Below are 26405 nucleotides of genomic sequence, written 5' to 3'. Positions count from 1 at the left end.
GCATCTCCGATGCCTGTTATGTAGGTCAAACATAGCGCAAACAAATACACAGACAATGAATAACCTCCAAGACTCAAATCTGGGGAAGTGCTTATCCTCCTACAAAAAATAACTTATGGTTGTTATAAAAAAAATCATTAACGGTTTGTTTTTCCTGGAATCTATACAAGCTAGCTTTCTGACATTACAGATGTTAAAAATAGCCAAACATGTACAATGCCAAACACATATTATACAGTTAAATCATTAGCTGAAATCTATCCAAGAATCAGATGTCTGTCTGTTATCCTTAAACAAATCACATGCACGCTGCTCTGACAATCAGTAAGAGCACAGGGATACTGCATAGTCATGTCTCTACTGCTAAGAGAATAGAGCTGCATGCTTTGCCTCAATGGCCCAGAGCTGGGGGAATACCCTCAGTCTGTTTAATGAACAGAAGTAACATATTGCAACTGTATGACTGACTTTAGTATCAGAGAATTGGTGATGTGAACAGAACAGAATAATCACATGGCTCTCTCAGAAAAAGGCTGGCAACTAAGTTAATATTTATTCTGAAACCATGTTCTGAAACCATTGTTACTAGTAATTATCTTCATCTCAGAATTTTAAAAATACATATATCAGATAGTATTATTAATGTGCCAAGATGTATATGTCTTGAAAGTAAGTGGTTCCATAATTTTACAGCATATCTGTAAAAAAAAAAAAAAAAAAAAAACCAAAACATTACAGTGTAGCTACTTTTATGCTTGAATGTACCAGGCAGCTCAAAACCAAGGGTAATAATAATAATAAACTAGTGGCCTTCCGTTCATTAAATAGATTTTACATCAGATCCTTCCGGCTCTGTGCCAGCGTGTTATTTTATATGTGACTGCACAGCCAAAGAGCCAGGCTTCTGCTTGCTGCTCTGAATGTCTGTATGGTTGAGCAGTGGGGGAGGGCAGGCCTGGCACTCACTCCCTTCCTGAGGTCTAATATACACTGGCACATTAACCACAGAGGACGAGTAGACCGTGCTGTGAGTGCTGCTCCTTTAAAGCAGATAGAGTTTAAACAGTGGCGTTAAGAGCCGCTGGCGGTCATGGCGATCCAATCACTTCACTTTGGTGGAAATGATAAAAACTTTCCTAATGGCTTGTGTCTAGCAATTTGTCACTCAAGCTCCTGGCTGTCAGTGAGATTAGCATGCACAATTTGTGCCTTCTCATTGGTTAATGCAAATAGCCGCTGCTGTGCCACCACTGGCTATGCTTCCCAAATGTGGTATATAAAATGAGCTCTCCATCCCTCTGTTTAAAATGTCAGCTAATTGTTTTCTGCTCGCAGCCTTTTTTTTAAGACTCATTTTTCATAGAAACTCTCCAAACCACATTTTTCCTGACCTGTTTGAGAGTCGCTCACGCATTTGTCTCTAATTCATATGTTTCATTTGAACAGCTAGCATATTAAGGATATACAGTAAGTGAAAGGTCTTGCTGCTTAGATTTGGATTTGATCTGTCCAAATTGGATGAATGTACAAGTCTGGAAAACAGACATTCAAAACCAGAAAAAGAGCATAACAACGTAACAGACTGTCAAGATAGATAGCATATTTTAAAAAGAATACAGACAGTGAAACAGGGAGATGGTAGGTAGGTAAGTACGTCTTCAGCCTGGTACTATAAGTTTTGGGATTCCAGGCAACAAGAGATCCTGTACGAGTAAAGAACTGACAATGTATGTGCAAGTCTATCTACCTAAGGTGTAAATATGAACAACCCCAGCAGTTAGAGCTAAGAGGATCAAGCTCTATGAGAGCTTGGGTTCATATCTTATCTCAGTCATTATGTGACCTTGAGCAAGTTACTTCCCTTTCACATGCCTCTGTCCAACACAGATACAAATAGTGGCAAATGAGCAGGACCTCATAGGAAATGAGATGTTTGGGAACTACTACACTGAACTAAGACATAGGCTTTATGCTTTACAAACTTATGTATACGTTTTGTCTTAGTTGGGCAGTGCCAAGGTTATCTAGGGTAAAGAAATTAATTAAAAAACTGCTTTATTGTGGGTAGAAGTTAATTGGCCAGGTTAATAATATGAAATGTGTGCAATTTACATATCATTACCTCTGTGCTGTTACCAAAACAAACCATTTGGCTTCGGGTGTTTAGAAGAGACTTTGGGGTATTTTTCTTAACATAAAAACAAGTGCCCAGGGATAATATTGGTGTTTTATTGTTCATGATTGTGATGAGACATATACAGTATTTGTAGTAAAAAGAACAGCTTTGGAGTTTTATCTCCAAACAACGAACTGGCTAAGCAGCTGCCATTTATCAAGATGAAGGAGGTAGCCAGGAGTGGCAGGGAACCACACACACAGTAGGCTTGTAGATGCCTGGCACAGTACTGCTTAGGCAGCTTAGCATACAGCTTGTGTTATAACCTTAACTGATATCCTTATAATTTACAGTGGAAACGTGTTGCAATCCCAACATTAAAACTAATTACACACCATACAGCAGGCAGGTGGTGACCCACCCATTATCAGCCCCTTGGCTGTGCACATTTTATTACCTGCATCTCCTCAGTATGGTATTTCTTTATGCTGGAGTTAAACGCATTATATTTGCTTATCAGTATGAAGCATATGTTTAGCATGGCACACTGCTGTCCAATTGCAATACTCACCTTAACTCTTGTGCTTTTTTACCAGTATAAAAAAACAAAAACCACATAGGATGAATCAAGCTTATCAAAGGAAGCTCCCATACCTTCCAGAAGACCCTTTTCATTCTTCCACACATAGATGTCAATTGTATTTTATTGTTCTGCCCACAAACTTATTTTTCACGGTAGCTGACATGGCCACCCATGTATTTCAGTTTTCATAGTGACATGCCCATCTGATGTTAATCATTTTAAAGATTTTTCTGCTCAGAATTTGTCTATGGTTAGTCCAACAAAAATAATCAATCTTTAAGACTGAATGTCATGCTCTGGCAAAGCTCCAGATCGTTTTTTATCCCCTGACTTGCCGCGTGCAATTTTCCATCCTATCGTTTCTGTTTTTCTTCTATTATTATTTTCCTGATGTGAACATTATGCAAGATCAATGGCAGAGGAGCCAGGATTAATGAAGAGATCTTGATTCATAGCAAATTAATTGAGAGTGAAAACACACAAATTCCCTTACATTTCAAAGCACGAAAAGTTCCACCATTCCGCTAATGACTGTCAAGAAGCTAATGCACTCTGCAAATTGTTTAGCAAACATCAGTTTACAGCCGGAAAGCCTCTAAAATCAGCAGCATCTCTAATTAAAATGAAATACATGCATTCCCAGTGCTCTGTTTATCTCAGTTCAGATCTAGATTGTGTGCATAAATTCCATTCTCAGTAGTGAACACACTAAGATTAGCAAATTTCATAAACAACACAGATATGATCCTAGCATCACACCTCCTCAGAGCAGATACAGAAAAGGCAAAATAAGCCCTAGGGGTAACACAAAGCATCTGTTACACTTCATCAAAAATATCCACCAACCAGGGAAGATTTAAGTTTATACCCTTATAAAACCAGTGCTCTGTACTGCTTTCTTAACCAAAGAATCTCTATCGAGGTTGTATCAGGATGGAATAAACTGTATATCCTCATTCCTCTCTGGTTAGCAGCGTGACTTTGTTTTACAAGGCAGCTCCATAAACTTCACGGCTCACTTATTCTGTCAGCCACATGCAGCAAATACCTCCTGCTGGTGTTAATAAACACGAGTAGCTCCAGCCACTTAGTACATACAAACTGATTTCCTACCTACAGTTTCAGAATAAGATCATGAATGCCGGTGGACTGGGAACACATGACTATTACTTGACCATAGTATTAACAGCAAGCAAGCCAGGAGTTTTTGTCTAACTTGGGACCGTATGAATATTTTCCACAATTCAGTAGTTCTGAAGAAGCTGCTTATTGTAACCGCCTACTATGTAAAATGATGTATCAACACATGCAGTGAATCTAATGAAAATTACATCAATCCTGGAACGAGAATGTCATTGGGTTCCTTTATCTACATATTAATCATTTTGGTGTCTCCCCCTCATTGAGTGTGACATTATTAAATAACTAAATACAACAGAAATACACTGGACTGAGGTCTGCTATATACTGTTTCAGGATGGCAGTTTTTTCAAGCAATGTATTATGGCCAGACTTCAACCCAAAATACTTACAGAAAAACTGTTAACATCATTGTGTGTTGAGTTGAGATTACTCTTTCAATATGTGATGCCAACATTTTGCCACCCAGCCTCTAAATGATATGGAATGTTTAGCTACTGCATTAGGTAGCATGGGATTCCGGATTGGAACCCTATGACATCATCAGAAGGCTAATGTAACCTCCCTTCTCTACCAACCCAACCAAGAGCATGGGGGAAGAGAACCCCAATCTCTGTCCAGGGTCCTGAAAGTGCATCAGCCTCATAAGCTGCTGAATTCATTTGTTTGTTTTCTTTACTTAGTTTTGTATCAAAAGACAAAGTTTAAAAAGGTCTACAAATGTTATAAGGCTGTGGAACTCAAGAAAACCTTCTGGCAACTGGCAAATATTTCCAAGTTCCTTAAATCAAAATTGATGTGATGTTGTTGCTCTATTAAAAAAAATGTTGGAAAATGAGCCTTACAACTATTTGCTTTAAAATGTGCCTTAAAGTTTGTTAGTGTTTCATGGGCTTATAACAATAGGTTTATAAGCAATGACCCTTTGAACCAGTGAAATGGGGCATTACATGACAGGGTCAGATCTTATTTCCAGCAATATCATGGATGACTCCAGTTAATGGTACTGTATATGTGTGCAAAAACAGCAGTTTCTAAACACGTGTAAACAATTATAATTCGAACTGTTTACATTGTTTTATTTGAAGTCTTCTATCTTTTTCAGGATATGTTTATCATGATTTACTAATGGGTATTTTCTTCCTTTTTTCTTTGCAGTTTGTTATCATTGGGACATATACAAAACAAAACAAACTATAACAACTATGCATAAGCACAACAATGTGTATTCATCTAAAAATTCATTTAGATTGGGGTTAAGAATGTGTATACCACGTTCCATTGCAATTGAATGAGCAGTTAGTAAACACGTGCAATGATTCTCAATGGACATAATACATTATTGTACCGCAGAAAACACTTTTAATGACATTGAGACAGCTTCGTTGGTCCAAAGATCACTTGTGATGGAAGTAAATCACTGTGACCTACATTGTGATGCATAAGGACTTTCATTACAACTGGATGAGCAGTTCTCTGCAGATGTGGCGTACCCGCCACTCCACTGCATTTCTGTCATCCCTGCTGGGGTAATAATGATCACTGGCAAATAATGGGCATGGTAATCATCAGGCAAATGTGTTTCCATTCAAAAAAGTCATTACAACTGCTCACACCGTGGGCATTGCCTGGTACCGATTCCAATGCAGATACTTCTAATTCGCCACTAGGGGCGCTTTTGAGCCAACAGGACTGATTTACATTACAGTACTTTTTGAAAAATAGTATGAAAATATAATTTTATTGGCACAGTAAATTACTGCAGTACTCACTTCCCCTATGATATGCATGTATTTTAATGTTTCTATCTTAACGTTCAGCTGCTATAAACAGTACAGTTAAACTGGACCACCCTGCTTAACAAAACACTTTCATTATGTGAATTAGCATATCACAAAGATAGCACATACAATATGCAGCTAAAAAGAAATGAATAACCAGTGTGTCATGTATTGATAGGTAATGATAATTCAATTAAACATTCAGTACTTTTATTAATAAAATGTTATATTTTCACAATCAAGTACGAGCCTGTGCTTTTCATATGCAAACAGGGTTCCAATTCTTGTGAATTTTGTGACAGTAAAATAAAGTTAAAATTCAGTACAATAAAGAATTCAATCGACTCAGAAACATTGCATTGGCAATAACAACCATCAAAACCAGTGCAGCCACATACAGAGGATCCTCATAATCTCACAATAAGCGCACAGCATGTGAAAGGTTATAGTTATATGCAACCTCCCTATAGGAGGGTAGGGCTGAATACAAATAAACGTTTGATGAAGAGTGGATGCAAAACCAACGCAGTTATCATCTTCAAATACAGTGTGACAGACAGACAGTTACATAGTTACATGAAATGCATAATTGCACGTTTAGTACTACTTAACACAAATCATATGAGATACTGTATTTTACAGATCACTGATTACACGTCACTATGTTCACAGACATGGACTGTGTCGGGAGTTTGCTATAAATGAAGCAGAGCGCATAGGCGGGTACGGACTAGAGTGATGATGTAATGCTTTTGGGCTGCTTACGAAAGTGTCTGATGCTTGTATAGGGTTAAAATATTCACGTGCAATTCAATATGTATCGGATTAAAGGCCAATGCAAGCTGACACGTCTGTAGGAGGCTAGGAGTGTAGGATACAAGTTTGGAGAAGAAGCAAGATTGGTGGAAAATGAAGGCAGTTATTTTGTCCACCCCGTATACTGTGACAGACGGACGGACGGATGGGCAGACAGGCAGACAGACGGTCTGACACGATCAGTGTATAAAAACGCCCAGTTGTCTGTATGACATCACTCAACACCCCCGATGTATCCGAAAAAAAAGAAAGACACTCCAAAATACAGAAAAAAACATGAACATGTATTAAAATATGGAAGCCGATTATGTATGCAACAGAACACATGCAAGGAAAATTCGAGAGGGCTGCGTAAGAGTAGAAAAAAACTCACTCCGTACTCTATCTACAGTAAGGACGATGGGACGGAATGTCTTTATTGATCATCATTGCAACAGCAGTACAATCTGAAATAATACCTAAAGGTACGGATTGGAAAGCAAACATTCTTTCAATAACTGATGGTATAAAATGCACAAGTGATTCACTCATCACAGCTGGCTTTTTGGCTCACATCTGTTTTGTGTGAAGGGTGTAAAGCATGAAGCCAAATCACTGGACAGCATTTACAGAACACTGTATTGACGGAATTGGACTATTCAGTTGCCATAAATTAGTGAGCTATATTTGCAAAATGATACAATATTTCAATTAACAATTTAAATGTAAAATATATTGTTTGTAAATGTTAACATACATGGATTTCATTATTATTATTATTATTATTATTATTATTATTATTATTATTATTATTATTATTATTATTATTATTAATAATAAATGTCGTGCCAGTTGCCACGGATGTAAATCTTGTTGTTCGTGAAAATACACGCACTACATGTCCTAGAGGTCTGTATGATATATTCTTACCGTACAAGGTATTTCGGGTTATTTGCCCTCCCATGGCACAGCAGTTCAAGGTGATTGCCTTTCCTGTCCCGTTTTTTCTCAACTTGCTATGCAGCAGCTTTACGCACGGGCAACATTATAGTGTCACACGTTCTCGGCTTTCGGTTCTTTCTAAAAAAAAACCCACACAAACACAGCGTGTCTGACAGCAGCCGTTTACTCTTTATTCACTCTCCGCCTTCTCAGCGAGACTCTACAGACCACCGACATATTAACATAGAATAAAGGTGGAGCTAAATGCAGCACCGTCAGTGCCACCACGCAGTTTAAGAATCCCAGTCACAGTGGTCCGTGGGTGTGGGGCAAGGTTAAACAAACCAACTATATGGTTTCACAGAAAACATTTTAATATAGTTTTGTAATCTTAATGCAAAGTTAGTTTTCTCATGGCCCTACTAACCGCGTGATATTCATGAAAGGATCTGGGTTGCTCCAGTGCAAACAACAGAACATTGCTGCTGCTGATTATTATTATTATTATTATTATTATTATTATTATTATTATTAGTTGCTTTGAAATAAAATAAACACACACATCTGTACTTATCACGTTGTTCTCTTTAGCGCTCATCGGGAATGTGGTTGTTATGAATACAAAATGCAAATACAATCATTACTACTTTTGAAAGTGTACCTTTTGTTTGTTGCGATTTTAATTAATTGCATGCACATGTTATATTTTCTTCAGTTGTGTTTAAACGGTTACAATGTTGCTGGTAACATTGCAGCCATTGTGTATCTTTAGAAAGCAAGGTATCACTTTCCCACCACGTCTTCATCATTCGGAACTCCCTCTAGTGGTCGCAAACAGTAACACACTACAACCGCACTTGCAGACCGGCATGAGGGCTGAAGTTCAGGACAGGTGAATTCAGTCATCAAAAACTATTACAGTGTGCTGAGAGATGATGTCATGGTCTTGGACGTGGATATTCATGAAACGTTTGTCATCAGTTTCAAAAGCATCAACTACAGTATTAATTTTACAATGTAAAAGTAGATATGTGGAGTAATCAGGTCTTGTCTCAGTATAGATGGGTTTTTTTTTAAAATAAACTCTGCATCATCATATCTGGATTGTAAAGCTACAAGTGAAACAAAAATGCTCATTATAAATCCCCACTTAGCAGTGCTAAGGTCACATTTGGTTGGATTTAAGAGCTATCCAAGTGATGAATGTGAGTGCTTTATAAAATATGTACAGCTACAAATATTCTCAACCCAATATCTTAAATGGTTTCCCTTCCTGTCACTCTAAATTTAGTAAAACTGGATAGAATCACAAAATCTGACAAATGTATTTATGAATGCATTTTCAAACCCAGTGCTTCTTATCTAAACCCTATTTCTACTGTATTATAATTGCTTATTTGTTGCTGTATTAAAACCACACATCTCTATGTACACTCACTATTGTCCATCAAACAGACAAAGGCTGCTGCTGGGGTTTTGTTGCAAATATTACCCCACTCAGATCCCTTGCTTTCTAAAGATATGGTTGCCATCACTGCTGTATGGTTGTATTTGCAGTTTGTGTTCATGACAGGGTTATTGCTCAGATACTGGTGGCTGTAAATGAGTGGAACACAGCCAACATGACAACTGCTTTTATGCTGCTATGTGGCAGTTGCTTTGTTTCATTTCCTTGTTTTTAAATGTACTTTTGAAAAACAAACACTGGCAGCTGGCAAATAGTTCTTACTTTTGGCACACTCCCTCACAGCCATTCAATTGTCCCGACTTTGCCTTTGTACAGACGAAATAAGCAACTGTGAAAAGCCCACAAGTTTAACGTTACCTGTGCACAATTAGCATGACAACCTGGCAGCTCTGGTTAACCCTCAGTGTTCTGCATGTCCACATAGGGTTCACCTGTTTGAGGTGGAGCACCGTTTGCATCCATTGCAATTGACACTAGTTTGAATGCATGATGATGAAACAGATGTGTATTGTGTTTTTACTTTGATTTCAACTTTACGTGCTGTGCCCCTGTGTAGAGTCATTCCTTGTCAGCCAGAATATTTGTGTTTTTCTAGACATAAACCAACATAGTCATTATGGATGCTTTGTGACGTGAATACCTATCTACTATTGCATGGCATGCAGAACCTTTAGTATTGTACAACAACTGAAAAAAAACAACATTCCAGACTCCATTGACTGGGGGTTTATAGTGGTCTAAAATGGCCTAACCCTTATCCTAACCTTAATCCAAAATCCGTATTTTATATATAGAATACACCTGAAGTCCAATTGGGCCATATTACAAAATGGTATGCTATCCATAAAAGCAATATGCATCAGCAATCTAAAGGCATGATCTCCTAGCCGAAAATTAGAAATCACACCTGGTACAGTTTCGCCCCACGTTAAGATTTGCAAGCATTTCACTGAGCAAAAAAAAAACAACAAAATCCCCACACCAAGGTTAGTTTGGAGTCCTGGTACACATGGTGAACACATTTTGAGTGAGCTACATTCATAATTATTCACAAATAATGTTGATGCCTTCTGACAGCTGCGGCTGTGCAGCAGCTTTGTCATAGAATGGAAAAACGCCACAAGCAGGAGCAGGGAGCCTTAACCTCCAAGGACTTGCTAAAGCTGGGCTCTGCATCAGAAGGCTGGGTCTGACTGCACTCAGCCTGGAGGTGCCAATAGTACGGGCCTTTCTTTTCCTGATTAGGATTCTAACTCTCTCTAATGAAGCTCAGGTGGGGTGTTTAGGTGGGCTGGATACACTGCAAGCTCCTTTACAGCTAGATGACACTGGCATACAGGGGTAGATGTTTTGAAGTTTTGTTGATGTGGAATGTAGAGATTCAATGTTTCAGTTGTATGTTTTTACAATACTGTATCTACATTTTTTATTCTTTGAATGCTTTTAAAAAATGAAGAATAGATAACAAGCTACATTAGGAAATATTTTTTATAGATAACATTTGATTGGTCTTTCCGGGGGTTAATGTACATACCGGGTACTTTCGGTATTAAACGGACCTGCTTATTCCCAATAATCCAATTGGCATGGTATTGTTCTAATGAAATCCTGATTCTGATATGCAAAGGTAAGCAATAATAAACACATTAAACCCAATCTTTATACACACTTTACAATGTGTTAGCTGATACCAGAAAGGAAGGCTGCTGGGTGTCCACAGTGAGTTCTATCTGTCAACACCAGCTCGGACTCCAGGGCCTTCTGGGAAGTAGATGTTGATCTCAAGAGAGCTTCCTGAATTTAGATTTTAAAGAAATTAATCAAAGTAAACAATTGCTGGCAAAATAAAATTCCCAGCAAGAGAGATGTTAATACTGGATAATAAAAGACCTAACTTCCGAGTTTATTGGAGCGCACACTTACAATCTATTAAATAGATCCCAGCACTTCCAGTAAAACACTCAGGGGTCGGATGAAAATGTTGAGAGAGTTGCCGACATTGCAGTTCCTTTTCCCGAAGGCCATATATAAATATCTTCTGAGCAAGATCCATCTGATCTGATAGAATAAACCACTGTCGAAAAACAAAAGCCTATTGAGAAAGTAACTGGGCCAAAACAACATGGCCATGTGCGAAACATTACTGCATAATCCGATCAAATTATACATAATTGAACTTGAATGAAAGCCTTGCCAACACGAACTTCGTCCCTCAGATAGTTAGTGTAAGCGATGAAGGTAAAGGTAAATTGTGATTTAAATGACGCTGGGTGATGCATTTTGTGATTCTGCTTGCAAGGAAATGTTTTCAATTATCTACACCAGGGGAGAGCACTAATGGGGGGACAGGTGGGAATATATATAATCGCATAACATAAATAAGGCTCTGACCTACAGTACATTCTGTAAGCCAAATAGGGGTGGAGTTCAGTGGCAGTGGCAGGCCAATAGGCACTGTAGAAGGTTGGTATCCCACTGTCAAAATGAAGAAAAAGCATTAGTGCACTTTAGTGAGCTTTAGCATTGCTGTAACACTCTTTTTTTCTGCATACATAGTAGAAAAGTATAATTACCACAATGAAAACAGTTTTGATTTTCACCCAATACAATATTTATTTATAATACAGACTGTTACTGTATATCATAGTAAAACAAATATTCTATTAAGAATGTGAACTATACTAAAGCAGTTAGTTACAAAGCCATATATTATTATATCTCATGAGACAGTCATCCAGGGAATGATGTTTATGTTTGCACAAGGTTAAGCAATCAGGCAGTACAATACCACATCCATGTACAATACCACATCCATTCACAATACCACATCCATGCACAATACCACATCCATGCACAATACCACATCCATGTACAATACCACATCCATGTACAATACCACATCCATGCACAATACCACATCCACGTACAATACCACATCCACGCACAATACCACATCCATGTACAATACCACATCCACGCACAATACCACATCCACGTACAATACCACATCCACGCACAATACCACATCCATGTACAATACCACATCCACGCACAATACCACATCCACGTACAATACCACATCCACGCACAATACCACATCCATGTACAATACCACATCCACGCACAATACCACATCCACGCACAATACCACATCCACGTACAATACCACATCCACGTACAATACCACATCCACGCACAATACCACATCCATGTACAATACCACATCCATGCACAATACCACATCCACATACAATACCACATCCATGCACAATACCACATCCATGCACAATACCACATCCATGTACAATACCACATCCATACACAATACCACATCCATGTACAATACCACATCCATACACAATACCACATCGATGCACAATACCACATCCACGTACAATACCACATCCACGTACAATACCACATCCACGCACAATACCACATCCATGTACAATACCACATCCATGCACAATACCACATCTATGTACAATACCACATCCACGTACAATACCACATCCACGCACAATACCACATCCATGTACAATACCACATCTATGTACAATACCACATCCATGTACAATACCACATCCATGCACAATACCACATCCATGCACAATACCACATCTATGTACAATACCACATCCATGCACAATACCACATCCATGCACAATACCACATCCATGCACAATACCACATCCATGCACAATACCACATCCATACACAATACCACATCCATGCACAATACCACATCCATGTACAATACCACATCCATGCACAATACCACATCCACGCACAATACCACATCCATGTACAATAGCACATCCATGTACAAACTGTCTTCTCACCTCATTAAACCTATCCATTCTCACCTTTATAGTTGTTTCCCCTGAACTTTTAATGAATTCATAAGAGAAATTCTAAAAATCCACATTATATTCTTTTACCAAAATTGCTCCTTAGTAAAGTTCAGCTAATGCAGCCCCAGAGTCTTGACAATTGTTGAACGGTATTTATGTGTGGGAGAAGTTTTTAGTACCCCAAGCATTTGGATCTAACACTGAACTGAAAAAAAGAAATGTAGACTATTTGTCATTATAACATTATGGTTCATTTTATGACAGAAGTTTTACATGACTTGATGATCTGTCTATAGAGAACAGTGGGCATTGTTGTTGACATCCCAGAGTATGAGTAATCATGGCCTAAAGCTTTTGATAGTTCCTGTCTGTGTCGGTTGATGTAGGCAAAGGTCTGGACAATCTATAACCGCCATATTAAAATCAAGGTCAAGTTTTGCTTCTGGTTTTGAACTACACAATTGTCTTGTCTGCAAATTCCCTCTCTTAATATTGAGCGTAAATGCTCGTCAGAATTGGAGGTTTCCAGGAATACATCCTAACAAGGATACACAGAATCATACTTAAAAGTTAGGGAATTATACAGATCTTGTGTTTCTACTTTAAAACGAGAAGTGCAAATGAAACAGCTTTTTGTGGGAAACAGAAGCCACAGCATTTCCATCATTTATACTATGCAGTGTCTATGCATGAAGAGGGAGCACTGTACTGCATACAATATATATATATATATATATATATATATATATATATATATATATATATATATAATCCAAAGTCTGATGACAAAAAACAGTAAACAATAATGATAACAGGCAATACAGCGTTGTGTGTTGCTCCGTTTAATCCACGGGTTGGTCCCAAAATAATAGTCCCGATATTTCAAACACCCACACGTAACACAAACACAATCAAAAGTCCACAGTGAGTGCTATAGTGCTTGTGGTGTAAATACAGTTAATCGTGAACAATGGTGCAGTGTTGTCCGGGTAAGTGCTGGCCTTTGGCGACAGCTCTGGATCGTGTTCGTCGTCTAATAACAACAAACAAGTAATTCTTTAGACACGATAAAAACAAAACACTCACGATAACAGTAAGGGTTCTCCTACCGGTTCAGCATTAACCATACAAAGGAACAGATCACTTTGCTACGTCCCCTTGGTTAATGAGTGCAACCGCTCCTCCAATCCGCGGCTGCCACATCGTTTCCCTTCCGGGTCGATGATTTAGTGTACTGTAGCTCCTCCCCCTTTCTAGATGGCTGACTTCCGCCTAACCCGGGGAATGAATTGTCTGGCCATCCAGTCCAGGGCACTCTGTTCCCTTTACACAGCACCCACACAGGTCAGAAGGGAGATTTATCACTAAGAATCATTCTGTTTCTGTCACAGGGCTATATAACTTGCTCTTATTGCTCTTATTGTATTACTTGTATTGTAACACTTGAAATGTATTTGCTTACGATTGTAAGTCGCCCTGGATAAGGGCGTCTGCTAAGAAATAAATAATAATAATAATAATAACATAGTTATACCCCCCAGGACACCCTTGTGTTGCGTGACTCAATAGCTACAATAAAATATCGCAAATTGTTACTATAGTTATGAGTTTCATGTCAGGATTAAAACAATTTCTGGCAATTTGAATGACAAAACCCCTCTATATGTTAATTGAATGAATGCATTGGCTTGATGTCATGTTTCTTATTGAATGAATCTTGCTTGTGAGAGGTGAAGCACAGGAAGCTATGGTGACTGCTGACTTCTAGGCAGGTGCCCCTTTCAATATAACTTTGCCCTGGAGTGACCACCTACTAAGAAGGGGTGTGAGCTATGCTAAGAGTGACCACCTACTAAGAAGGGGTGTGAGCTAAACTAATGTGATCCAGTCTTCGAGCTACACTGGGGGAAAAACAAACATAGTAAATATGATGAATCGCCGCACACTTAAGTGATTCAAATAACTTCAGCGTCTTTTAGAGAGATAGCCAACAAAGGCACCACTCTGTCTGAATACCAAACTGTGAGGGAGGTTTTGAGATGTCCCCTGTCCATTAGGAACTTGGCAATGACCATCAAAATTTGACATAGGCCTTCCATCTGCTACATACAAAACTCACTTCAGGGGCTGATATTGAAACAGGGTTCTAGAGGTGAAAGACTTCAGACCTCATTGCAAATCTACAGAGCCATCCAGTTGCCCTCTGGGTTTCTAAACTGAAATGCACAGCGTAGGCGTGCTTGCTTGCATTTGCATAATACTGAACATTTATTACCACACAGCTATCCTGAGGGGAAGCCAAGCCATGTGTGGACTAGGAACAGACACAATGCGGACACATGCAATTACTTTATAAACAAATAAATAAATAAATACATACATAAATAAATAATTAATTATTAGGTATTGTATTTCTGCCTCATTGGAAAATTTCTTTATTATTATTATTATTATTATTATTATTATTATTATTATTATTATTATTATTATTATTATTTGTGTGCAGAAGGACGCGTAGGCTGTTTAAGTGACAATAGAAAGATGAGGAACTTTTAGTGTGTGGGCTTGTCAGCTCAGTGAAATGAGCCTGCATTAGTCATACTGCTTTGCTATATTGAAATGGATGGAATGTCAAGGTGTTGGACCCCCCAATGCATCTAAACCATACGCGTCATTTAAAAAAGAGCTCAGGATGATTACATACTTTGATGCAAATCATTTGTAGAATGCTAACATTTTTATTTGAAAACCTATTTGTAGATTACTTTTTAATTTATTCTAGAGATGGGCCACACAATCACAACAAAGAAATACGAAGAACTAGAAGAAAAAAAATCACATTTCTATCAACAGATCAGAAGAAATGAGAAATCTTGATTGAAGAGACCCCAGAGTCCTTAGTGGCTGTATAATGTAAATATGCTCTTCCCATATATTTCAAGATCATTCTTCTCACTCCCTGTGTACTGCTTTATGGACCGGATTCTCTTTTCTACTCTTATACTTGGTCTTATAAAAGACATTAATTAAAGACCATATAAGAAAACAAATCATGGCGATACTGGAAAGAGAGACCCAGTCCTGCATACTAAAGCAGTCATGTTTCTGAATCTGGCAACACATTTGCCACTTTCCCCTTTATTATTTGTGAAACAAAATATCAACTTCGCTGCCAAGGGGGTTGCATTGGCAGCAGGTCTCTGTGAAGGTCTGGACGGCATTGTTTGATAGAACCGTGTGTCTGCTTTGAGCACTGATGTCTAACAAAAAGTCCATTCAGCTCAGAGTTGGACCAAAGCCCTCAAGCCATATGTAAAACATTACCAAGTAACATAAGAACATCATATGATACAAGACAGAGAAAGACAGTTAAATATCAATAAAGCCGTGCAGCCAAAGTATATGGCAGTGAGAAAGACAATAAAGAATGTCAAGAGAATGGCGGGCCTGGACTAAAAAAGTTATATCTGTCACTAAGTCCATTGTAATTAAAATACAATTAGAAAATATACAATTGTGTAATGTTAAAAAAAAGTGTATATAGCCACAACATGAAACCCTGTGCTGGTTTGTGGTGTTGAGTGGAGGGGCATTTGTTGACTGTTTAAATTTATTCAGACAGCTTGCTTACTAAATGAATGTGTAAGCCACCTTTTGTTACTTTTTATATTTTGTATTTTTTTGTTGTTGTTAATAGAGAATGCATTAATCGGGGACTGAGCTTTAGTGATTGCATGTCATGAGAAATATAAAACTTGAGCTGGAGATATCTTCTCTTAGGAAAGACTGTATGAATTGTAAAATCGGAAGACAGCCAATCACTACCTTCGCAAAAAAAATATCTATTTGCTTCTGACGTTAACACACTGACAAAGTTGGCGATACTAGAGAATACAGTAATGGCTGTAACCATAAAGCATTTCAGTGTTTATAGTTGGCTTAAAAAAAAAATTGCACACATTCCTCCTTATCATTCCCATAATTCCAAATCCAATGCAGCGCTACTTGTTTGTTTTTAAATTCAATGAAATGGCATCACAATGACTAAGCCGTGGATCCGGGGGTCTGATGATGTCCATAAATGGTGACAGTTCATGGCAGCTCAGGTTCCTAGCTTCTGTCAGACATGGTCACTAACCAAAGAGTGGATGATAGGGGTCGGCAATGGCAGGTGTTTGAGAACGCTGGAGTCCACACAGCTACACTCAAACAAAGAGCACAAAAAGTGATTGAAATACAAAGTGATCTTGTGAAGATTGTAGAACTAAATATCCTGTTGAGATCAACAGCGTGGACTGAACCGAAGGGAATTGCCTTACATGGTAGCCACTGGGGCAGGACTGGATACTGGGTCAGGGCCATAACATACAAACATTTAGACTGCTGGCAAACCCGTCCTATTTAACTTTTAACATCTACTAAACATTTCATTAAAACAGCATGGAATGAACATACAAAACACATGCACCATATACAGAACACACATGCACTATATACAGAACACACATACACCATATACAGAACACACATGCACCATATACAGAACACACATGCACCATATACAGAACATACATGCACCATATACAGAACACACATGCACCATATACAGAACACACATGCACCATATACAGAACACACATGCACCATATACAGAACACACATGCACCATATACAGAATACACATGCACCATATACAGAATACACATGCACCATATACAGAATACACATGCACCATATACAGAACACACATGCACCATTGTCACACGGCTAGCTGAGTGGTGACGTCAGAACCAGGAAATGAATAACACACAGACAGATGAAATGAAATGATGAAGGCGTTTGCTTGCGCCGGTTTATTATTTACGGAAAAATAAAAGGTTTTAACAAACACAAAACACAGGACACGGCACTTACGCCAAAATAAATAGACAAACAAAAAGGACTAACATTTAAACAAATGGTGGATGCACAGACAAACGAACACGGTGAGTTTTAAACAAGTATCAATTACTATTTTAGTTTAATTCCCTTAACTTTACCTCCTTCTCCACACCCGTTCTCCACTCACCGAACACACAACCCTGAGTGAGTGCTACGTGTCTCTATATATACTGTTGTGCTGGGATTCAATTACTAATTAATTATTCACTTGAATCCCAGCACCACGTAAATACCACGTGAAACACAGACCCGTTTATATCCCGTGTACCAATCTCTATACACCAACATTAACACACGCACGCAACATACAACACAGAAATGCACACAGGGGCGGAGCACATTGCCACAACCATATACAGAACATACAAGCACCATATACAGAACACACATGCACCATATACGGAATGCACATGCACCATATACAGAATATATAAAAAAAGTGCTGTCTGCTACAGATTTATCATTCTTTATAATAAGGGGAACCAGTATATTTATATCAGAAGTTGAATTAGTTAAAATGAGCAAGATACAAATAAATATGCTATAAAAACTGTTTAATAACCACAAATTATTTATTTATGTATTTATACATTTTTTTTAAATCTTAAAGTGCAGCCAAATATACCCAATGTTTTTAAAGTGACTTTTGGGAAACTAGACTTACAGATTCGATCATTGAAAATCCAGGACTTTGCCTTATGCTGAAGTCAATGTATTTTCAAAGATTCTTGCATTTCAAGAAGTTAAGGGGCGAATTCTGGAGGTCTAAATCTGTCCCAGGTAATCACAATCAAGGGTTCCCCACTATGCCATTGTTTCAACAAAACATTTAGGTCATGGGCTTCAGTTAACATTATACATACAGTACATGGCAAAACAATTAAAGCACTTTCAACACATTCTTATAGGGGCCTCTCAGGAGAAGAATATACAGTATTGCATAGACTCAAATGGTCTTTAAAACAAACTGTTAAAAGTGACTCACCGTATTTCTATTTATTCTCATCTGAAAGTATATGTTTCTTTAGACAGATGAACTGAGCATTACATCTGGGTCCTGTCATTGTTATGTAATACTATAATCATGGTCTGTTTACAATACCTCTTTAGAAACTGCTGCTACACAAAGATCATAGAAATAATTACTCTTCACAGTTGCATAACACCTCGAGCCATATTTGCAGGCTTAAACCGTGCAGGTGCCTAGCCAGACTACAGGAGTCGCTGGTGCGCGGTCAGCCATGGACACCCTGGCTGACCTAAGCCCCCCCCCCCACCGGGTGGAGCGCGGCCAATTGTGCGCGGCCCCCCTGCAAGCTCCAGTCCACGGTCGGCAGTGGAATAGCCTGGACTCGAACCGGCGACGTCCAGGCTATAGAGCGCATCCTGCACTCAACACGGAGCGCCTTTACCAGATGCGCCACTCGGGAGCCCCGCTGAGCCGTTTTTATTAAACAAGAATACATAAATATTTAAACAGAAAACACTGCTCACAGAGGAAAATAAAAAGGTAAAGAAAAACAAAACCCTGAACACTGACGCCAGCACGAGTAGCAATTGCTTGCTTTCTTGTTTTCTTACTTTCAGTTTCATTTTTGCGTTTCTCCGCTCGCTCTCTTGCACACGTTCCTCCTTCCTGAACACCTACCCCCAACAGCGAGAGCTGCAGGCTTTTATACTGGTGACCCGTTTAGCCACAAATTAATCAATTACTTAAATCGGGAGAAGGTCACCTTCTTTGTGGGATGGGGCTTCCCCATCCATGCTGCCAAACAATAACAAAACAGCGTGTTTTTAAATAAACACGAAATACATTTAAATCAGAACATCACCTGTTTAAATAAACAAACAATACAGTTCTCTTTTAAATAAACCCACAAACCATTATTTTAAATACATTTCACCACAATACAATAGTTACAATACATTTCATTTACATGCAGGGTTTAAACATGCCCCTCTATTTATGTGCACGACTTTTCCTCCGCCCTGCCAAATATATATATATAGGTTTGTCAGAGGCATTGGTAAGGTTTTCTGCATATAAAGTATTAAATGGCAATAATAAACTGAGAAATTGTTGGTGTCTAATGCATTCAAAATGTGCCCTCAATGAGGGGCAGTCTTATTAATCACATTAACTTTATACCCTCTATTTATTTTCACATACATTTCAACACCTATCCATTATGCATACGAATGACAGAGCAGTCTAGTGAATAGCGGAATCTCAGATTTCTCTGCAGCTTTTCATCACCTTGCTTGATATCAATTAAAAATATATATTTCAGAGTTATCATGATTTATGTGAGTTGGGGGGGCCGAGTAGACAGAAATGGCCCGGGGGGGGGCACACTTACACCTCCACTAAGAGGGTATGATCTTGTCTAGCAGCTCCCCCAGGGAAGAGTGGTATTGTGTGTGGGAGGAAAGCTATTGTGTCAAATTGGGAGAAAAAATTCATTGTATTAAGAGAATGGGTTCATCCAGCATATTGAAGGGGAACGTGTGGTGGCTTCACTGAACAAGAGGAACTCAGGCAGGAGTAACGGCAGATGTCCATTTCTGTACAAGTGATCCGTGCCTTTGGCAAGGAAGAGTGGCACCTTCCTTTGTACAATCTATTTCCCCTGCAGATGCCCGCAGGTAGGATCCATGTGACAGATGGCAGATCAGGATTCAATTACCTGAATAAATATGTAATCCACTCCTCACTGCAAAACAGATTATCCCTTCACTGCTCCTGAGTATTAGTGGCTGTGTGTATGTCCATGTGCCTGTGTGTTTGTGTGGGGACAGTGCATTCTCAGTGTGTATGTCCATGTGCCTGCGTGTTTGTGTGGGGACAGTGCATTCTCAGTGTGTATGTCCATGTGCCTGTGTGTTTGTGTGGGGACAGTGCATTCTCAGTGTGTATGTCCATGTGCCTGCGTGTTTGTGTGGGGACAGTGCATTCTCAGTGTGTATGTCCATGTGCCTGTGTGTTCGTGTGGGGACAGTGCATTCTCCTCATTTTAAATGTTCTATTAAAAGTGATCCTTGACCTCACCATACAGACACCCTCAATATACCTTCTAAAGAAGTCAATGTTCTGAAATGCGTTTTCCATGCACCATGACAATTGTCTTGAACCAGGCTTTAGTATACAGGCAGGGTGACTGCGTCTGACTGCTGGGGTCTATGATTTATTGATTTATCTTTCTACTGAATGTGTACCATTCAAACTAATGATGTGCTTCAGATTTTACTTTAAGATCTTGGGTAACATGTGCAACTACAGTACAACCACTACTTCATAGTCTGCCACTACACTGCTACTACTACTACTACTAATAAAATACTGTCTGATTAATTTGGTAACAGCTTTGGTTAATGCAATATGATGTGGGTTTTTTTTCATACAACAGGAATGCATCATTTGTTTCTCCAAGCTTGATGCAATAGCTTATACTTTCCTCCCACACGCAAAACTACTCTTCTGTAGAGAAGGGGATTTGGCGGGAGCTGCTAGACAAGGTCATGCCCTCTAAGTGGAGGTGTAAGTGTGATACAGTAAAGGCAACAGTGTCACCCCCAGGGCCATTTCTGTCTACTGGACCCCCAACCCACATAAATCACGACAGCACAAAATTATATATATCTATCTATACAGTATATATATATATATATATATATATATATATATATATATATATATACTGAAATCAAAGCTACGGCTGTTCACTAAGTTACTCTCTCTCATTCTTATGCATGATGCTGAAAGTTAAAATGCATTAAAAAATTTGCCAAGCTGTTTTACACTGTATGTAAAAATAAATAGAATGTAAAAGGCAATAAGACCACTACTCATAATGCATATTTTTAATATATTAGACATCAATAGCATCTGTGTTTAACATTAAAAAAATAATCACAGCGATAAGAGATGTTTGGAAGATGCTAATAATACCATACCTTGGGCAATGCAGTCGGCAGTTTAATACCTGATTTAAATTAAATGTGAGTTGTATGAATCTAAAATGAAACAGGAAGACTATTGTAGCCATCAGCTGTTCTTTGTACAAACCAAAGTGGTGAGTTTATTATTTTTACTAAACTGAGCATGAAATGTATTCTGGTTCCATGAGCTGAATTATGGAACTCGATAAGCGGTGTAGATTCATATTGGCTTATGGGTATTCCAGCTGCATCCAAATCAAATCTGACTTCATGAGGTCGAGACTGAGGCTGAACTTACAGTCAAACATGCAGGGGGTTATGCAGGGTGCTCATGATCAAGGATATTTGATATGTATTGTGTATTTTGTAAAATGTATGTATACTTAACATTTGCGTTTGACTTGTTGTTTTTTTTTATCCATTTGGTAACATGCTTTTCTTGAATTCAATTAAAAATTCAATGTCAGGATCATGACTCCTTGTATTAGTATGGTGAGAGTAGTGATTATGGACTATTTGGCTACTGGTCCTGCCTGTTAAGGGGAGAAGAAGAAGCCACCGCCCTCTGAAAAAGGTACTGATCTGTTGTTGCCAGGGTGGACTGCGGACCGAAGCTATGCCCTTCCCCTCAAGAGCGGATCCGCCAACTTAAGTGCAGGAATAACAAAAGCAAAAAAAAATAGACCCAAACCCCTAAAAGTTATAATATATATATATAAATATATATATATATATATATATATATATATATATATATATATATATGTATATATATATATATATATATATATAATCATTATGGACTAATCTCAATGCTCAGCGGAGAGGAACCCCCCCCCCCCTTGTGGGAGGAAACCTCTGGTGGTCCTGGTGGAGAGATGGCCACTCCGGGCATACTAGCAATATTCTGTTTAGCCGAATAGATATCAGACAGTCACTGATATTTGATAAGGTACTGGTTAACGTTTATTCGGTGAAACTCAGGTAATGACATTGCCGAGATTATTACTGCCATTATAAACCAAACTCAGACAATGACCACTGCTGAGGGTATTACTGACCAAGCTGAGATAATGACCGCTGCAGAGGGTATTACTGATCAAACTCAGGTAATGACCCTGCCAAGAGTACCACTTGTGATATAAACCAAACTCAGGCAATGACCGCTGCCGAGGGTATTACTGACCAAACTCAGGTAATGACCGCTGCCAAGGGTACCACTTGTGATATAAACCAAACTCTGGCTATGTACATGTGACACCCCCGAAGAGACTGCAGCCTCAATCCGGAAAGTATTACAAACTAATGTACACACACCTTAATAAGCAAATTTTATTTTATGGTACAGTCCCGAAAGACAACTACTTACAGCACAGCAGTCCTTCACGTCTTTTTTTTTCCAGCAGAGTTCAGTGCCAACACAGCAGGGGATAAAACAAGAGCTGTCTGTTTACCTCGTCATCAGCTTGGGTGGTTTAGTTGTTTTGTTTTTTTATTCAATTGGAATTTTACTCAGTCCTGTATAAATATATATATATATATATATATATATATATATATATATATATATATATATAAAAAAAAAAACTTGCTTACTATCTATGAGAAGATTTTGGTTTCTCTTACGAAGAAATTACAAAACAAGAAAGTAAATTACAGTGAGAAAAAAAGAATAATAACCGAGTAGGATATATTTTTGTTTGTTTGCTTGGTTTAGTAAAAAATATGTTTTAACTAATAAAATGAAGAATTTTTTTTTTAAAAGACTACACTAAATCTTGTCCTGATTTTGAGTGTGCGACCAATTGGTCTTTTGGACTTCAATCGATAAATCAAGGTTGGTGGATTGATTTGAGAAGTGAGCGTAAGCCCAAACAAACTTTCTTTTGTTTTAATATATATATTTAGCCATATATACTCTTTATATATATATATATATATATATATATATATATATATATATATATATATATATATATACTCTTTGAGCTAATATATATATATATATATATATATATATATATATATATATATATATATAATCGACTTTGTTCACCAAAACTGCAAGAACCTGTTCATGACTGGAGAATTTCACACTTGGGAAGACCCCTAGTGACAGAAACCGGCAACTGCTCGACTTACAACAATGATAGTAAAACAAAAAGGATAAGACAATCAATACCATGGTTCAATCGTGCTATCCCATGATTCAATACGCGTATCACTACGGGCGTCATTATTGGCGCCCACTCAGAGGTGGAGGGCAAAGCATTACCAAAATTGCATAGGGAAGTATTGCAAGCCACAACGAGAAGAAGTTGTGAATCCACGCTGACATAATTACTGTAGACAGAACAAACTCAAGTCGTTGGTGTAGGGGTCGCGGCGGTAATGAAAGAATGTATGTGTTGCTACCAATTCTGGAGTCTGGATGGGTCAGCAGGGCTGAGGCGACAGGCTTGGGACTGTACAAACAAGTAAAAGCACAACAAAGCACCAGAGCACGGCAGTTGTAGGATTACAACTGGGATTGTGACGGCAACGCCCAGGTGTGTTTACCTGAGATTTATATAACATACGAGGACGGTACCTGATGAGAGCAATCATTCAATAATCCTAACGAGAGAGCAATCATTCAGTAATCTTAATGAGAAAGCAATCATCAATAATCCCTCCCCGAATTCCAGACTAAACTTCTAACAATCACATGTAATTAAAGGACAGATGACGAAACTTTATTTTACTGTAAGTTTAGATTATGGCTTTTTTTTCAATGTACTTTTGAGATTTTATTTTTATTTTTATTTATTTTTTACAATATATATGACTTATTATTCATACAAAGGGTTAAATTGGATCTAAAATAGCCCCTGAAGGATATACATTACTTAGATGAGAAATGATTGCGCATCATAACCTTAAAAATACTGTGAATAACAGTGTCAAATGTACATCAATTTGAGGGTAAATTTCTGCTAAAAATATGTTCTATATTTAAATTAGTATGGTCTTTCTATTCAGTTAATTTAACCAGTGGCAGCATTCAGATATGACACAGTTTACATGAACAGAATAGATCCTGATGTTGTATTTGATCATTATATTACGTATCACAAAATCGTGCTATTAATCTCATTAATTGAGTCCCTTTTCCAGAAGTGAAATGAAGAGCAGACCCCTCAATGTACCGGTAAACCTCTGTTTCCTTCCTGACATGCTTGGTATAGTAATTTCACAGGCATGCCTCCAGCCTTCACATGTTCTTTCCATTAATCTGAATGTTAAAGCAGCCATTTCTTTGCCATGTGCGGTGTAAATCTGAAATGAAGCAGGCTTGCTCTTGCCTCTTTGCCAAACTCTTGTCAAACTGGGATGTGATTCACTTGGAGCTAAGAAACACCGCTTAATGCCTCAATCCCAGTAAGATTCAATACCCAGGTCTAAAGAGGTATACAGGCCAAGGTTCTGTTTCACTCAGTGCTAGCAGTCTTTCATTTTCTTAGGACCACAGAAATAAAGCACAGTCATGTACCTTAGCTAGGCACATGACAAAAAGTGCTCTCATGCAGAAAATTTCATGAAAGCTGACATTTTTTCCTGATTTTGTAACTATTTTGGCAAGGAAAGTATCACTTTCATAGAAACACTGTGCTGGCTAATGTCAGTAGAACATATGGATGTTCATAAGCCTGGAGAGGGTAGTGTTTGAGCTGATTTATTGTAAATAAAGATGTAACTAATTTATCTGTGTTTGAGTCTGCACAGCTCTGTTTATACAATGGGACTGTAAGTATAGCAGGGCAATAGAATGTGAGCAGCCCCAAAGTCTCATCTGGCTGGTTAACATCAATAGGGCCTTAAAAATATATAAAAAAACATTTAAAAAATGAACACATTTTAAAACAACGTAGAAATGAAGGTGCATTATTCACTAAACTTTTTTTTTTTCTTTCTTACATTCTATTTTACGGAGTTGCTTCTATCCTGTGGAAACACCCCTGTCCCAGGGCAAACTTAGTTTTTGCCTCAAACTTAGTTAGGACCTCATGATCACAGAATGCAGGAGTTAAAAGGATTATTTTTTCAGATTTGACTACAGGAAAGCTTCAATCAGTTTTAATTCTAAATACAAACAGAGGCAACATTTCCTTCAAATCAGGCTTTGCTTGAAAGGCTTGTACTGTTTTTTTTATTTTTATGTTTTTAATACACTCTGACTGAGGAATGCATTGAAAACACAGTAATAAATCCAAACTCTTATTTTTTATTTATTTTTGCTGTACAGCAAAAGATTCCAAAATGTAAACATACAGTGAACAAACCTCCTCGGAAAATGTTGCGATGCTCCAGGAACCTTTCATACATCAAGAACAGATCCTTCCACAGCACCTGCTAAGGCAGGCTGTCATTTCATCAGGTGAGAAAGGCTCAGAAGTGTCTGCTTTACGCACAAAACAAACCAAACATACCAGTGCGCCCGCATCCAGGAGCTTGTTGTTTCTTCACAGAAACCAATCACGTCATGACATCATTGCTAATAAAACGGCAACTGTTTTTTTCAGGCCACATCTGGAATAACTTCCGTTTAAATATTTCATTGACCTGATCTTAAGAATTGTTAACATAACTACTTGTTTCTATTTTTTCTAAACTAAGGGTTTATAAATTCTATTTCTTCAGCCTTGAGCTTTATTCATGAATCCCAAACCAAACTATGAAAAAAAAAAAAAAAAAAAACCCTCCCATGGCTTGTCTGTAATAGGCTACCACAGCACTGGGTGAGTGGACACTGCAGACATTTGTAAATTAGGTTAATGTCTTTTAGCAAGTCAAGTTTTTTTTTTTC

At 38.1% G+C, this 26405-nt stretch overlaps 1 protein-coding gene across 2 annotated transcripts in view; it reads right to left on the bottom strand.

Annotated features, from left to right (window-relative positions):
* LOC117415177 (E3 ubiquitin-protein ligase NEURL1-like) overlaps positions 1–26405 on the bottom strand; it is a 62333-nt gene that overhangs the window by 25866 nt on the left and 10062 nt on the right. Inside the window, exon 1 of one of the 2 annotated variants that reach the window (XM_034025187.3) lies at positions 7346–7586. The exons of the other annotated variant lie outside the window; for it this stretch is intronic. Within the exon in view, the coding sequence (XP_033881078.1) occupies positions 7346–7379 (34 nt within the window). The 5' untranslated portion in view covers positions 7380–7586. Of the gene's footprint in view, positions 1–7345; positions 7587–26405 lie in introns of those variants that run through there. 2 annotated transcript variants of the gene reach the window in all.

This window comes from Acipenser ruthenus, chromosome 7, assembly GCF_902713425.1.
Source record: "Acipenser ruthenus chromosome 7, fAciRut3.2 maternal haplotype, whole genome shotgun sequence".
NCBI classification, from domain to species: domain Eukaryota; kingdom Metazoa; phylum Chordata; class Actinopteri; order Acipenseriformes; family Acipenseridae; genus Acipenser; species Acipenser ruthenus.
The sequence above is the reverse complement of the archived record's forward strand: the minus strand, read 5'-3'. Positions and strand labels throughout refer to the sequence as shown.